The 16,050-nt window shown below is 33.0% G+C and overlaps 2 protein-coding genes across 2 annotated transcripts in view; both read right to left on the bottom strand.

The window, feature by feature from the left end:
* LOC105129947 (actin-related protein 9-like) overlaps nucleotides 1-9,606 on the bottom strand; it is a 13,773-nt gene extending 4,167 nt beyond the window's left edge. The window contains exons 1-17 of the mRNA XM_011032222.1: nucleotides 9,418-9,606; nucleotides 9,267-9,339; nucleotides 9,058-9,167; nucleotides 8,922-8,981; nucleotides 8,760-8,825; nucleotides 8,153-8,252; nucleotides 7,009-7,214; nucleotides 6,638-6,758; nucleotides 5,007-5,071; nucleotides 3,844-3,933; nucleotides 2,998-3,048; nucleotides 1,721-1,852; nucleotides 742-831; nucleotides 575-645; nucleotides 263-462; nucleotides 139-182; nucleotides 9-42 (exon numbers count right to left, since the gene is read on the bottom strand). Coding sequence (XP_011030524.1) covers nucleotides 9-42; nucleotides 139-182; nucleotides 263-462; nucleotides 575-645; nucleotides 742-831; nucleotides 1,721-1,852; nucleotides 2,998-3,048; nucleotides 3,844-3,933; nucleotides 5,007-5,071; nucleotides 6,638-6,758; nucleotides 7,009-7,214; nucleotides 8,153-8,252; nucleotides 8,760-8,825; nucleotides 8,922-8,981; nucleotides 9,058-9,167; nucleotides 9,267-9,339; nucleotides 9,418-9,420 — 1,516 coding nt within the window. The 5' untranslated portion in view covers nucleotides 9,421-9,606. The remainder of the gene's footprint in view (nucleotides 1-8; nucleotides 43-138; nucleotides 183-262; nucleotides 463-574; nucleotides 646-741; nucleotides 832-1,720; nucleotides 1,853-2,997; nucleotides 3,049-3,843; nucleotides 3,934-5,006; nucleotides 5,072-6,637; nucleotides 6,759-7,008; nucleotides 7,215-8,152; nucleotides 8,253-8,759; nucleotides 8,826-8,921; nucleotides 8,982-9,057; nucleotides 9,168-9,266; nucleotides 9,340-9,417) is intronic.
* A 1,152-nt stretch (nucleotides 9,607-10,758) lies between these two features.
* LOC105129946 (uncharacterized) lies at nucleotides 10,759-12,486 on the bottom strand. The gene is made up of 5 exons (XM_011032221.1): nucleotides 12,281-12,486; nucleotides 11,424-11,538; nucleotides 11,224-11,313; nucleotides 10,980-11,078; nucleotides 10,759-10,863 (listed from the first exon to the last, which is right to left on the bottom strand). Exons 1-5 carry the CDS (start codon nucleotides 12,346-12,348, stop codon nucleotides 10,762-10,764), a joined length of 474 nt encoding a protein of 157 aa, XP_011030523.1. The 5' UTR covers nucleotides 12,349-12,486; the 3' UTR covers nucleotides 10,759-10,761.
* Nucleotides 12,487-16,050: the final 3,564 nt, after the last annotated feature.

Genomic DNA, 16,050 nt, shown 5'->3' with positions numbered 1-16,050 from the left:
CACAGCAGGAATAAAACCAGCTGTCAAAGCCTCTCCACCAATCTAGAGGACAACAGAGGGAAAAACAATGTCAATCATCCAGGCAACAAGAAATAAAGAGTACAATCTCATACAGTAAACCTTGCTGCCAAAACTCACCAATTGTATACTGCAAAACAACTTTCTTTGGAGGTCTATTCGACCTGTCCATAGAGCACCAAGTTATGTTAATATCAATTACAGTTCAATTAAGGCAAGTATAATAATTCTACATGAATCTTACCAGTGGAAAGAATGCTACTAGTGATAGCTTCAGCAAGGCCAACCTTCTCTTCTTTCTTAGGCTTAGAAGGAAAAATCGGATAGCTCTCCCACATTGGATATCCAACATTAATGCCAGGAAATAAACCATCTGACATGTCCGGCCTTCTAGGATATTCTAAATGCAATGTATCTTCGAGCATATTCTCATAGTCATGGAACCTGATGATGGTGAGCGTCATGGTCAGAAAAAACCATTAATTCAGCGCAATTGTTTAAATCAAGCAAGGAAGGACAGCTAGTGCAAAACAAGAAAACTGGTAATATATCCTACCAAGAACGAGGTGGTGGAGGATATATATCTGGAACCAAAAGTGTGGGGTAGAACAGACCCATGGGAGGCACCTGTTCATGAGAATCATCAAGATTATAACTTTATTCAGCTAGACATCCTCAAAGATGAGGATGAATCTCAGAAAATTTTGACAACAGAAGACATACATTAAGAGCAGTTAGTCGAGTTTTGTGAGATCCAGCAAGCATGCCATCCTCATAAGAATGAACTACGGTAACAGCATCAAGCTCCCCCTCCTGTACACAGGGAAGTAAATTGCAGAGGCAACAAAATGATAAAAAAGGAAAGTCTTAAAGTAGCAATGCCTAATTGACAGGGTATCTAGACCACTTTTGAAGTCTTAAGAGTGGCTGATTTGGTTTATAATAAACTAGGGTTAGGGGATCAGTCCTCCCAGGACTGTGTTTGGCAGCTCATGCATGCTGAATAGAACAGAAGTAATAGCAAACTACCAAAGGAAACTAAATACCAGATGATATTGTACACAAAATTTTCAAAGAAGTACATGGTTGAGGATGCTATTAAAAGAAGCATCAGTAAAAACTATTTTAGCAGAAAAAAGGCACAACCACCAAAATTATTTCACAGTTGGACTTCTGTCCATCAAGAAATATAACATCATGTGATTGTCAACAGCATATAATTCAAGGAAAATCAAGCATGTTAAATAGGAACATGAGCTCTACATATAAACCTGAAAAGAAAGGCAGAATATAGAGGAATGTAATCATCATTCATGTCTGAAATCTTAAGTTCTCATGGCATTTTAAGATGATCAACAAAATAATGCTATAGACTTGAGTGAAAAATATCGACTTTGAAGATCCAGATGGTTACAGGTTTCTTGGAACTAGATAACAGATCATTATCAGGATTTTGATTTTCCTTTTTCTGTAATTAAAGTGTAAAAAACTCAAACAAAATTCCTTGGTGTAACAGATGACATAAAAAACATGGTTTATTCAAGAATGAAATCAATCACCAGCAGAGACTGAATTTATAAATCAGCTCGAATCTGATTCTGTAATAAGCGGAAGCACACTTGTGTGCTAAAAGAATGGAAGAAACTGGCAGCGCAGCTGATGCATGACAATAAACTGAAAAATCACAGAAAAATAAACTGACCTTTATTTTACAATAGGACTCTTTAAGTCGGTTAAGCATCAACAAATCTATAGGCTTTGTCAACATGTCAGTCCGAACTTGGGGCCATGTCTGATGATGCCTCTGAGTCCACAGAAGGCATCTTGATATATCCTGATGAAAAGTTGATTCACAATGAAATAAACTTTGCCTAGAATATGAGGCAGATATATTCTACATATAGTATTTACAGAAGCTAAACAGCAAGTGACATTTAAAACACCATCAGTTGAAAGGATGATCATTCAAGTATCATGTTGATGCAGATTGTCCCAGAGTGCAATTGAATTTTGTTATATGAAATTTCCCCAGAACCAAGAAACTAGAAATACCGAGTCAGAAAGCATAAGACATGAAGCATGACCAACACAATCAAAACATGTGCCCTGCTTTTTAATTGGCTCTCAACATTGAAGGTATGGGAGAGGATAAATACTAAATCCATTTATGTTCCATAAGGATATCATCATCCTTGTCTCTTCTTTTTTCCCCTAGAATTAACGTTTATATCACCATGGGATGGTAATATCATTTTTTGGAAAGACTCTGAAACAAGTAACCATCACCCTGCTGGCAGGAACAATGGCATGGAAAATGAAGAGAGCATAAGGAAACCTAAGATCATCAGAATTGGTAGATTTCAACTAAAAATTAAAGTGGAACAAGTTATGCTGATCATTGAAGTTGCAGCAGATTGCGGAACAGTATGCATCATTAAGGTGGTGGCCTCATAGTTACCACTCTCCCAATCTAAACTCCCCCTTACTAGGTATGTCTTTCGGGATTGTGGTAGAGTTGACAAAAAGCCAGTTTGAGATAAAAGCACAACTGGAATCCCATCCAGATGTTGGTAACTTAAAGTGTGGCAAGCTAGAAAGAAAATTTGGAATCCAGGTGGATGTTTGGTAACCATGGTTTTTAGACATCAATCCCCAAACACATCTTAACGCATCTTTTAACCCTGGCATGGGTAGCTTAAAATCTGGTCAGGTTGATTATCCCACAAGTTATTTCATCACAAGGGTTCTCAATCAGAAGGTCAGTTTTATCTTCTGTAAAAAAAAATTACAAAAAAGTTCAGTCAACAACAACAATGTGCATTGTGTAATATATGAAGCCAAAAGTCTTGTCAGGACAGCTAAGGGACATTAAGTATGCATGCACATCACTCAAACTCAAGTAAGAGATATTCACTGACTGAAGCTTTTAAAAAGTTCAGTGTTCAGTAATGAGCTGAAGGATGAAACCAAAATCCACACCTCTCCACCAAAAGGCAAAGTCTTTTCTGTACTAGGTAGAGCCACACCATCCTGAAAACCCAAGTTGAAAGCAGTTAGTTATCACAGTGACATGGCCTTGATATAACATTGTAAGCATTGATCAAATGATACTGTTATGTAAAACTAAAAAGAATGAAAAAGAATCTCAGTTTAGGGGAGGAGGGGCAAAGCCACATGACAAGAAGTTATTTGCTTCCTTGCAACTACACACCAAAAAAGACAAGTACTTCTAGTGGGATGAGAGCAACATGGAAGTGCAATGACAATGTTTGAAGAAGCGACAAAGATACTGGAGTGGTCAGGGTGGCATCAGAAGTTTTTAAGATAAAGATGGAATAATTGATGATTCTAAAACCAGTAAAATACTGAATAAGGCAAATCAATAGTAGTGCAACCAGGGAGCCAAATGTTGTTTCGAAGAAGGTGAGAAAGGTATAGAAAGTAGCAACACCTCATAATAGTTGAGGTAGCATGATGACTCCGATGGGGTGGTGGCAACAGAGTCCAAAATGTTCTTTATAGTGGTAAAAATAGTAACAAAAGAAAACATTTGAATTCAAAACATTTTTTGTTTATATTTACACAGGAGATTTTTCTTGACCCAAACTCATTACTGTGTTGACAACAAAGCATTTTTTTCCCTTGATCATTGAGAAAGTATTCCCTTCATTGCGCCCACCCCAATGAGAGTTCCAAACTGTAGTCTCCCTTCTAACAGAGGGCAGCAGTGTAATTGACCAGTGAACCATTGAGCAAACGGGGTATATTTGGACAGCATAGCCTGGATGTTTATGAAGCTAAATTTAAGAATAAAATTGCAGTTACCTCAACACAAACAACAGATGTCACCTGAGCACCCATACTAACAATGCATGCTGTCGATAACCCATTCCCAAAAACTGCAGCAAGACCTTCCTGCAACAATCATTTCAGAATAAATCGTCATATAGGAGTGTATACCATAACAGTGTCAATGTGGAAAGGCAAATCAATAAAGAAGAATACCGATAGCAGCCAACAAATTTAAAGAAATTGTAAGTGCTCTTTATTGCACCATCTCAAACAGAATGCACATTTTAATTTACTGCTTTCACAATAATGAGGAACTAATTGAAACTGGAAAAAAAAACAATAGATATGCAAACCAAGCTAAAAGAATGGTAGGTAAAGGCACTGGCATGGTGGGTCTGAAGTAAGAAGTTGGATGCTGAAATACGACCTAGATCCTAAATTGATATCATTGATTTTCTTTTCAACTATAAATTATAGTAATTTATCCAAATTTTAGTCAACAATCAACTAAGTATGAAAGTAGTCATGTAAATTCACATGCTTGAGATTTTGAGTATATTTGTTGATGAGTATGTTTGGTAATGCCTTAAATTGAAGTAATCAAGTAGGTAATTAACAAATATTTTCAAATCAAAACCTGAAGTAAACAAAATTTTAACTGGACAGACAGAATGTCCTCCAATGATAACCGAATTAAAATGACCCCCTTCCTGTTTTAATTTGTTCTTTACATCCTTTCATCTTTACCAAATTATCATTAACCTTGTAAACAAGAGAATATCAAATGTTAAAAATATAAATTAATGGAATACTTTATAAAGAGTGTCGCAATTTAAAGTTGGCAATTACAATTTTCAGTTACACAAAAAATAGAGGAAATATTTTTCTGAAACCCAAAAAGAAAAGAACCAAAATCTTTTTCACTCATCTATGACCTCCAAACCTTCCTCATGCCACACTACTTCATTGTTACAGATCTATCCACACCAATAGAATCCCCTTTGAAAACAATTTCTACTGTGCCTAGCATAACCATCTCCAACTCCAACATTCACACAACATATGAACAGTAAATTGATTGATGTATATCAAGCTTCACCACCACAAACTGCAATCTGGTGCTGGAATCATATATTAAAATATCACCAGGTAAAATTGTTTTATTCAAAAAAAAAAAAACAAGAGAAGTCTCTGACCTGGTGTACTACTGCAGAGCTAAAGCGCAAGTCTCGTAATGCTATAGACAGCATTTCCTTTATTTCTGTTCATGACATGTAACAACAGGACATTACTAGAGTTATCCAAGTTCTATTCCCTGCTAAACCAAATGTGAAGATGTGACCTTATAGGAGAACTGGAGAAGCATAAGCATCCATGAAGCAGTTAATGCCCCAATAGGACACACAGAAAAGGAAAAGGTAAAAAAGAAAGAAATCAAGACCAGTTTGTCGTAGAAGGAAAGGAGCTGAGAAAAACCAGGTATGCAAGGTAGAGCTTCCAAATGTTTTCTTTTTTTGCCTTGACCCAGTTGCACTAATTGGCCATTCTATGGCAAGTGAAAAAAAGAGAGTAGGGAAAAGCAGATCCAGGCCAAGAAAACATGACAATTTTTAAGTGCATGAAAATAAAGGAAACTCACATTTTGGCTACACTAGTACAACAAAATGACAGAACATATGAAATAGACTTCAAGCCAGTGATAATAACAGCCCAGGCAAACTCAAATGCAAAGAGGCTCACTAGACCAAGGCATACAGCAGAAATATGCAAGCACGTGCCTAAAAAAATTAAAGTGCACAATTTTAAATGTGAATCAACTATTCCCAAAATAAATAAATACAATTCAGTAAGATCACCATTACCTTAAGGGTATGTTTGCTAAAAGGGTAATGGGAGTTAAGAATTACCCCTGTGCCATTTAAGCATGCTTGATTCAATTTTTAGAAGGGATTTAATTATTGAGGGGATATTAAGTACCCCCATATTGGTGTTTTTGGAAGATATATTTTGCCCTCCAAGCAATATTATTTGGTTTTTACTCTCTCTTGTGCCTTTTGTCTCAAAATACACACCTAATATTTTTTTATATTTTGCCCTCCAAGCAATATTATTTGGTTTTTACTCTCTCTTGTGCCTTTTGTCTCAAAATACACACCTAATAATTTTTTATGTCTCTCTCAGCAGTCATTACTAATAATTTAATTTCTCTCCTTTTCCACCAGCAATTCACCCTCAATTCATAAACATACCAAAACTCCTTAAAACTAAATTTTACACCTTTAAAAATTACTCTAGTAACAACTCACCCTCATTTTTTAAACCTCATACCAAACTCCACCCAAAAGTTAGCACATGGTGCAACTTCACAAAGAACCCCAAAGCAGAGAATATGAGTGATTGACTAACTGATACTTTGAAAAGCATGGTGACGAGGTCATAGATTGTGTCCTGATAAAAATTTTGAGGAAAATAAAAAAAAGAAAAAGAAAATTAATGCCTACAGTTTTATGCCCTTTGACAGCACTTTATGAAATGAGCTTACTTTAGAGTCTAAACTGTTTTTTTTACCTTAGAGTTTGGGGTGATTTAAAAACATTATTCAACTAGCCATGCTACCTGGACTCTTGATAGAGTAGGGCTACATCAACAATAATTTGATTAACAAACATGATAGGGTCTTGCTTCAACCATGGTTGATCATTCATAGTAAGTGCAAATTGTTAACATGTTTCATTTCACCCATGGGACCAACATGAGAATAACGAATAGATTTTTCCATCTGAAGTTATCATAAGCTATATAAAAAAAACTACCAAAATATCATTACCACGATTATCAAATGTTTCTGGCAAAACAAGGATCACAGAATACATGTTTCTTTCCGAGTGAGGGATATGCAGTTTCTCTATCAAAATCCAATCCCAAATAGCATATATGTCCTCAAGCACCTAAGCAATAGAAAATAAGAAAATACCAGTAAATAACTAGAGCATGGTTTCTTATATTATGGATATGCTAAACTGTAGGAAAATAATGCAACAATGTTAAGCTTGGTACACATCAACAACAGACACACAAGGTTGCGGTACATAATAGCACTTTCCAAAGAGGAAAAATAGTACTGTTTTTCTCCTTCAGCTGAAAAGGGCACATACAAATGAAATCATGTTTGTAAGATAATTAATGCAAGGACGAAACCTGCTGCAAAGGATAATGTTGTGAGATGTTGAAATGACCTCTGCGAATAGGACGGCTTAAGCAGTATGGCTCTGTTGGGGAGATTCTAAGCGCTTCTTCACCAAAAATTTGTCCTCTGAATTTGAGTTCCCCTGAACTAATCCCCTCAGCATCATTGCCTTCATGTTTCTTCACATAACCACTTGTACCTTCATTTTTTGATGATCCTGCACAAACAATTTGCATGTATTAGGATCTAGACACAAATTCACTTGAAACTAATTAATAGGAAAGCCGTAATGCCTGCGAACTTATTTTTTATCAGATGTGGCACAAAAATCAAGAGTAGTCAGAAACCCAGAATACAAAAAATACAACAGGTAAATAAGAATCATCACTTGAATGAGAAAGTAATTGATGCTTCAAGCTCTATATTTAAAAAACAGTGTAACCATAAAGATCACACAGCCAACATATATTATTTAATGCCAGACAATAAGCACAGACAACACCATAAAAATGCAGTCTATCAATCAAGAGCAACCTATGCAAAGGAATCACTATGAAATGTGCCAAGGATCTCCTATCTGAAGTCAAAACCACAATCAAAATAAAATAATCCATCAATAAAATCTACTATCTATCCAAAAAAATTTGACGCAGTCTTTTGACCCTGCATAGGGATGGTAAACCATTGGCACGGATGACTTGGGGGTGGGGGGCTACCAAATAAGTTCTCATGTGATGACCACCCCAAAATGAAAATGTTACATCTGGCCCTTCGAAACATCAGATTCTGGATTTTTCATTGCCTTGGTACCATTTTTTTTCATAGCATATATTTAAAGATAACAGACTCCATCTTCATGTAATCTGGCCCCACCAGTTCTAAATTAGTCCAATTCAAATGTAATTAATAATATACAAACCTTCAAACATGACGCAATAATATTAAATGAGCAATAATGGTAAACTGCACCAAGATTCTATCATGACTTCTGAAGTAATTAGAGATGGTATGTCATACACTTTCCAGGTCAAAAAAGATGCCCACCAAAAGGTTTTGAAAGTTTTAAAGATGGAAACATCATAACTAGTACAAAAAGTAAATCAGTTTATCATAACTCCCATGTATGTTAAGAGAGAACAACATTCATTCTATTACCTAAAGCCAAAGAGGAATTAGTGTCCTGCTCATATACATTAGCCCATTGGAAAGCCACACCCCTGCCACTCTGTGGATTGTATCCATCAACACGTCCTATCTGCAGTATGAGTTGATTAGTATAATTCCATAAGCAATTTCTAACCATTAACTGAGCTGCATGTCTATAGCCCCTTGTCCCTCTAAACTATATACTTTATACTCAATTTAATAAGGTGTATGAGACAATGATAACAGTTGCTTTTCAAAATGTTTTTCTCAAAATAATATTTTTAAAATTTTTTAAAATTTAATTTTAACATCAACACATCAAAACAATGAAAAAACAAAAAAAATAATAATTTAAGGAGAAAAAAATCAAAAAATTTTAAAAGTCCGGTTGAAACCCTAAGAATCACATACATAACCACAAAAAAGCAGGATTGCGAAAAGGGAACTCCAGAGACAGTGCCACAGTTGTCAGAGCCTTCTAAACAAGTTAACAGAGTAGCAGCAATTCTTCCAAAGTGGAGATTATAAGAATAATAATAATACCAGAAAACCGATATTGTTCTACAGACCACCATGACAGAGACTAAATTAGGCTGAATGGATTAGTAGTAGGTACCTTGCGTGGGAAAGAATTGTTGGCAACCTCTTCATCCAGAAAAGGTATTTTCAATAACGATGCTATCTTCAAGAAAAAAAGAAGGGAAAAAAAAATCAAGTCTTACACTGTTCCTCGGCAAACGTAGAGAAAACAAATGCGAAAAGCACGGAGTTAACTCACTATATCATATGCCTTCTCGCGTTCCATGTGCTGTACTGTTGTTATCTGCGAATTCAGCATCTAAACGCGAAAAAAAATTAACAACAAAACAAAGTAAAGCTGTAAAAAGGTAGAAAAGTGGTAAGTAAGAACTGACCTGATCTTGGACTTTGAATTTGGGAATTTGATTAGTATAACGAGCAATGCAGTGAGGAATATTTAACGGTGCATCTTGTGTAGCTAATCCTATTCGGATATTTGCAGAGCCTAAACCAATTACAATTAACAAAATTAAAAATCGGTTATATTTACTTGCTATAATGGATGATGATTTGATTTTCTAGGGTTCTAAAGTGAAGTGAGTACCTGGATTGATGACTACTAAATTGGATCCTCGGTCGGAGACGAGCTGTGAAGGGATTACCGTCTTCAAGTAATCCTGCCATTAAACAAAAAAAAATGCTTAGCAGTTTGACTTGATTTAAAAAAACGAAAAGAGAATTGTTGGCGCTTTTACCATTTCTGTGAAGAAGAGGAGAGCCACAGGAGAGACTTGTTTTAAAACTGGCTGTCCTCACTCCACTTCGTCTGCGTCTCTTCCTTCTATTTACTGTCGTCTTCGGCGTTTTGTCCAAGAACGTTTCTTTATTACTGGAGCGAGCGATTTTACTTCGAGGGAGAACTGAAAAGTGAAAACTAACTGGTGTACCTTTAGCTAGCAATCATTTTTGAACGACACGTCAATTGCTAACTCTTGCAAAGTTATTGCAACATTCTGAATTTTATTTTATTTTAATTGTTAAAAAACAATTTTTACATAAAGGGCATTGATTTCTTTTGTTCGACAACATAAAAAACATTTTCGATCTCAAAAATACACCCTATATAGTATATTTAAACGAACTTAATAAAATTGTCAAAGTAATACGAACAATAAAATAATTATTGTTATTTTAATGTTTAAAAACTTGATAATAATTGTTTTGTAAAATATTTTTTTAATATTATTATAACAAAATAATCTAAAAACGGTAATTAACGAACAAACTCTAAATTTAACCTCAACTAAATTTTATTTTAAATGTTTGGTATTAGAAGTTAATTAATTATTAACTTGAAATTCTAATTTTTTTAATGAAAATTTTGATGAAAAAAAAATTGATGTAAATATATTTCATGTTTTTAATCCAACTCAAATTAAAAAAACTTATTTAATTGAGAAAACTTTTTTCATGATCACCGTCAACCACTTTTGATCTCAAATTTATATTATTATAACAAAATAATCTTAAAACATTAAAGATTAACCAACAAACTCTAAATTTAACCTCAACTAAATTTTAATCCATGTTTAGTACTAGAAGGTAATTAATTGTTAACTTGGGACATTGCTTGAAATGGTTTCGAACAATAGACGAGCGAGAACCCAACGGAACATGCCGGGTAAAGTAACCAGGAGGTAATTTTTGGAGGTGAACGTATTGATAATCGTCTGGCCCCCAAAATTAAATAAACAGAATACTTTTCTGGTTTAGGAAAATTACTCGTCTAATTGGGTAACTGAGGCTTAAAAAATATTAATCCATAACCAACCATTCACAAATTCACGAAAATCATATCCATATTCTAGCTTAACAGATGATAAATAAATTTCATTTGATAAAATGGAAAGTAAATCGAACCAATTAAGTGTTTGAAATGACAGTATCACACCCTGTGGCCCCCCCCAACAACAACAAAAGAACTAACAAATTTGGGTATCTTATAGATAGTATATATGATGTGCAGCCACTCGACACCGTGAAAATTTTCAGCACCTACAACAATGATCCAATCTTTAAAGTTTGCTTCTTCGTTATGCCTACCCCACTTTTGCCTTGGGAGTCTTCTTCTTGAGCTGTCGATTTGGAATCAAGTTCTTCATCCCTATGAAGAAAAGCAATGCACCAAAAAGTGCAACGCTCTGCAAAAACATCACAAACCCAAATATAAAGGTGATTTCCCGGCATAAATGCAAAATAGAAGAACAAGAGAAAAGGGGAGCTAAACAACATCAAAAGGTCATATGTTAAGACAAACCTGCAAAAATTCATTTAAGAGAACGAAGTACTTGGACTCATCCCGATCATAGTCATAGAAGTTGTACAGAATTGGGGAGGAAAGCGCCAAGTAGGTAAGCTGAAGCATAAAAGAAATACTGAAATAGTTACTTCGATGATGACTCTATGAATCAGAAGCAGCTTCTGGGCAGGGCCAAGTAATGATTCATCGCATTCTAAAGGCAATCAATCAAATAAAGACCCAAAGGAAAGGAAAATCTAACCAGGAGATAAGCACCAAAAGGGCTGCCAAATACAAATAAAAAGCCCCCAAGACCTTTTAGAACAATCACGCCCGCAACCAAATGTCTAGGCTGCATAAAATACCTCTTAATCAGAAAGTGAGCAGCATACAAAGTGAAACGACACAAAAAAAAATATGCAAGGATTACAGAAGCAACAGGTTAAGAGGAAAAGTACTTACATCAATGTCCGGGACCACTACCCCCAATTGAGAGGAAATATGCCTCTTGACAATAGCAAGCTTGGAAATCAATTCCGGCACAGCAGGGCCACCATCTTCGCCAAATTCGTTAAACCTAAGCATATACAAAGCTGGAGTACTCAACAACCCCGGTTAACCGTACAAGAGCATTGCAAATTCATGACTATATGGATTTAGTCAAGCACTAGTTTACCGATAGCATATTGAACATCAAAGTTCACAGAAGCTAGTATCACCTAGCTTTTTAGTTCAAAAAATACCATAAACCCCCCAAGCTAAATAACGAAGCTCGACAGAAAATGGTGGTTTAGAAGCTGCCAATCATTAGGCATGCGTTTTGAAACATTAAAAAATCAGAACACGGTTTTAGATGATAAATCATTGTTACACATCACATTGCTCGCTCTAGGAGCCACCATGAAGATCAATTTCAGCAGTAAAATCAGACTTCAAGAATGCACAAGGGCTTCTTTGTGCATTTGTCCATAAATATACTAAAAATGTGACTAAATAATTGATCAAGTAATCATCAGCAGAAGCAATTTTCCACTTAAGCGAGAGGATTCACGGCATGAGGCATTTTCTCTTTGCTAATGAGGCGATAAAGTTAAACAAATTAAAAAGTTTGAACCCAGTTCCATAATGGGTTGAGCATCTAACAAAAACAAAAAACCTTAAGCGAAAACAGCAATATAAAGACATCAACAACTAGTATCGGATCTGGGAGAAAGGGGCCCAGATAAAAACACATGAATCCTTCTTAACAAGCTACAACGAGACGAAAAAGTAGATAAAATTAAAGAGATTTAAAAGAGAGAAAGGGAGTGATGGTGTACATTTGCCAAGCTGAGAGGATGAAGAGGGAAGCGAAGAGAACTCTGCCGAGAAAAGAGAAAAACCCCATGCCTGTCACTCAGTTGCTCTTTTCCTTCTCGAATCTATGTGGGTCTCTCTCCTTGTACGTGTGTTTTTGAAATTAATTTCTACAAGTTTTCAGCTGTGGCATGTACGCAGCCAAAAACAGGGTTGGTCAGGCAAAAGAATAAACGCCAGAGGGGCACGCCCTTTACTATTATTATCTAATTGTAATAATTAGGTACTGAACTTTCAGTCAATTACCAACTATGCCACCAGTATTTCCAACACAATTAGAGATCGATCATTCTTTCAACCCCATAATTTCTTCTCAATTCCAATGAAAACCAAATTTAATCTCCGGTGATTGATAAGATAGCGCAGGTTAATGTTGTTTTTTAAAATGTTTTTTTTATGTATTAAAATAATATTTTTTATTTTTTAAATCTATTTTTAATATTAAAATAATTCAAAAATAAAAAATATTCAAAAATATTTTTTTCACCACAGAAACAAACCGAGATATATTTCCAAATTGCATGCAATAAAAGGTAAAAAGGCCAGGTCCAAGGAGGTATGTGATTTTGTGTCGTGTCATTGGGCATGCTTTGTTATGGTTTGAGTTAGGAGATAAATAAAATGGATTTCTTTTTTATAAACCACATCCCTCTTTCCCTTTTTTCTTTTAAAAGGTATTATAAAATAAACTTTCATATATTGAAATTAAATTTTTTTTTAATAATTTTCTTAAACAGCTTATCTATATTCATAAAAAAATATTTTATTATGTTTTTTCCTGGGATTAAAATCATGGATGATAACGTGGGAAACATATTCTCTTGCCTATTAGGTTAGACCTGTAAAAGTTAAAAGTTTTAGGTAATAAAAATATGATTTTGTATCCTAGCTAGCATTAACTTCTTCTTTTTTAAGGTTTTAAACAAGTTATATGCATATTCACATAAAATTATTTTTATATGATCTCTCATGGGATTCGAATCATAGATAATATATAAACTAGCCATTTTGGCAAAGCCCCCAGAGGTACCAGGAATGTATAGGCCAAGTCCCAGTGTGCTGAGATTTTGAGTTTTTATCACAAATTTCCATTAAGGCCATGATTTTTTTAGATTTAAAAAAAAATTGAAAAAATTTAAATTTTTTATTTTTTTAAATTAATATTTTTTTTATTTTTAGATTGTTTTGATGTGTTGATATAAAAAATATTTTTTAAAATTATTTTGATATTTTTATAAGCTTTTATGAAACAAATACGGAAAAAAAAATGATGAATTTTAAATTTATAGTTTTATACTTTTAAAAAATAATATCAATAAAAATTTTATTCTAGAGGTTTTATATAACTTCAAATAAACTACAAAATCTATCTCAATTAAAAAAAGTAAAAATCTAAAAATACCAAGGAAATAACAATAAAATTCAAAATAAAATAAAAATCTAAATTAAATAAAAAAATAACAAAATTGCTCAAACCACTGAGAGCAAGAATTTTAATATTTCAAGATGCGATAATTTGTATAGCGTCATGAACGCTACAATAAAAAAAAATACTTCTAGAAATTCTTGTAAAAATCAAAACTTGATCTAACTGTAAAATAAAAAATTATAATACTTTTAAGTTATTATATAATATAACATGACCAGATTTCTTCTTAAATTTATACTTGTTTTATTGGTTTATGAATATATATACTAGATCATCAACATAAATTATCTTGAAGAGATCAGTATCTAAGTGCAGCAAATCCACTCCTGATTCCTCCTAATCATCTACTGTCCCGAGCTTGGCTACATCAGTTTCTCATCCTTTGTTAATATCGTGGTTCGAAAGTGAACTGCTTGACATTTCTTCTTGTTAATATGCTACTAGCTCTCGGAATCAAAGCTCAGATAAGTTTATACAGAAAAAACCAAGTTTGAAATAAACAAACCAACGACATTGGATAGTCAAATTCTATTGCATATATCAAGAGTGTTGATATATATATGCCAGCATCATTGGAGCTAGCACAAGTTTATACAGAAAAATCCAAGTTTAAAATAAATAAGCTTCCATCATTGGAGAATTACAAGCTAGTCAGATTATATTACGTATATCAAAGAGTATTGATTCTATCAAAATTATTTCTTGGAGTGAGGCTTGATTGTTTGATGAATCTTTCTCCTTTTTATTATCAGCGAATTCTACAATACCGTTCTATCTCTTAGATATTAAAATAAAAGGCTAAAAGGATCGGGAGTTTAATTGTAGCTCTACGTAATTGCTGAATTAAATTATTATTATTATTATTATTATTATTATTATCTTGGAGTTTGGATTTGTTGGTTTTTTTACCGGTTTATTAGTTATTAAAAAATTATTTGAGAATGTATATGCATTTTTATTTTTTATATAATAAAAATATTTTTTTACCTTGGAACTAACAAATTTCATAACTGTTGACCCGATTTTTTTTTTATCCTTTCACAGGGTCCTTAGCAGCAAGAATACTTCTTTGCTCCCGATATTAAAAAAAAAAATACTGAATTGCCAAGTAAGGGTATTTACTGTCTCTCCATCACCCATGTATAATAAAAACATGTTTTGAATGTTATAAAAGACAAAAAAAAAAAAAAAAACGTTGCATTTAGGAGTGCGATAGCATTTTTACACCGATATTTTTGCAATTAACATGGTCATAGAAGTTTTTTTGGTATTTTTTATAATTATTTTTTATTTTTTAATTTAAAAATTTATTAATATGTATTTCAGAGGAGTTAATAAGTAAGTGATATTAATACTATTTAGATAGTGTTTTTGACACTATTTGATGGTTAAATTTAGTTATTTATCATCTCATTAGATGCATAAGCATTTCCTCTTTCATATGGTGTAACACGTGTATCCGTATGGTGCTTAAATTGTTACTAATGATTATTTATTTTTGTTTTTTTTATTGATATCTAAAGTATATTATTATCTTTTTTGTTGTTTGATTCTTAATTTCAATATCCATTTTTTCAATTTTTTTTTGTGTTTTTATTCATTTTATATATTTTTTTCAATTTAGCTCTTAAAATGCAATTTGTTATATGTTTTATATTTTATGTTAGTTTTTATTCTTTTAATTTCTCATTCTATTCTTATTCCTTTTATAGTTTCAATTTTCATTCTTTTAATTTTTAATTTTAACTTTTTTTCAATTTAGTCATTCAATTTTGATTTATATATACACACGATGTTTTTCCATTCGATCATTCTACTTTAGATTTCTTATTTTTTTCCTAGTTCTTTTATCAAAAATTTTATAATTTATAATTTTATCTTTTAAATCAAATTTAATTATTTTTGCTAATGATATTTGCATTTCTTTAGCAAGGTCTCAAAGAAAATTATCGATGTTCTCCAATTCTCTTATTCATATCATAGTTTTTAAATTTTATTTGGCTTGACAAGTCGATCCTGAATCTAGAGCTGGAACCAAACAGAGTTTACAAAAAAAATAAAAAAAGTAAAAAATTCAAGTGACTTAAGGGGTTGATCTAGTAGGATTAGGTAAAAAATTCAGCTATAATCAGCTGGCTATTTATTTATTTTTTAATCAAATAATATTATTTTAATTTGTAAATTAAAATTAAAATTGATCCAATTAATCCAATTAAAACCAAATGACCTAAAAAAAACTTATAATCTAGATATCGAGTCGGCGGGTTTAAAAACTTATATTCAAATGTTTCAATTTGGACAAAG

Source organism: Populus euphratica, unplaced genomic scaffold (assembly GCF_000495115.2).
Source record: "Populus euphratica unplaced genomic scaffold, PopEup_1.0 scaffold17.1, whole genome shotgun sequence".
Lineage (NCBI taxonomy): Eukaryota > Viridiplantae > Streptophyta > Magnoliopsida > Malpighiales > Salicaceae > Populus > Populus euphratica.
The sequence above is the reverse complement of the archived record's forward strand: the minus strand, read 5'-3'. Positions and strand labels throughout refer to the sequence as shown.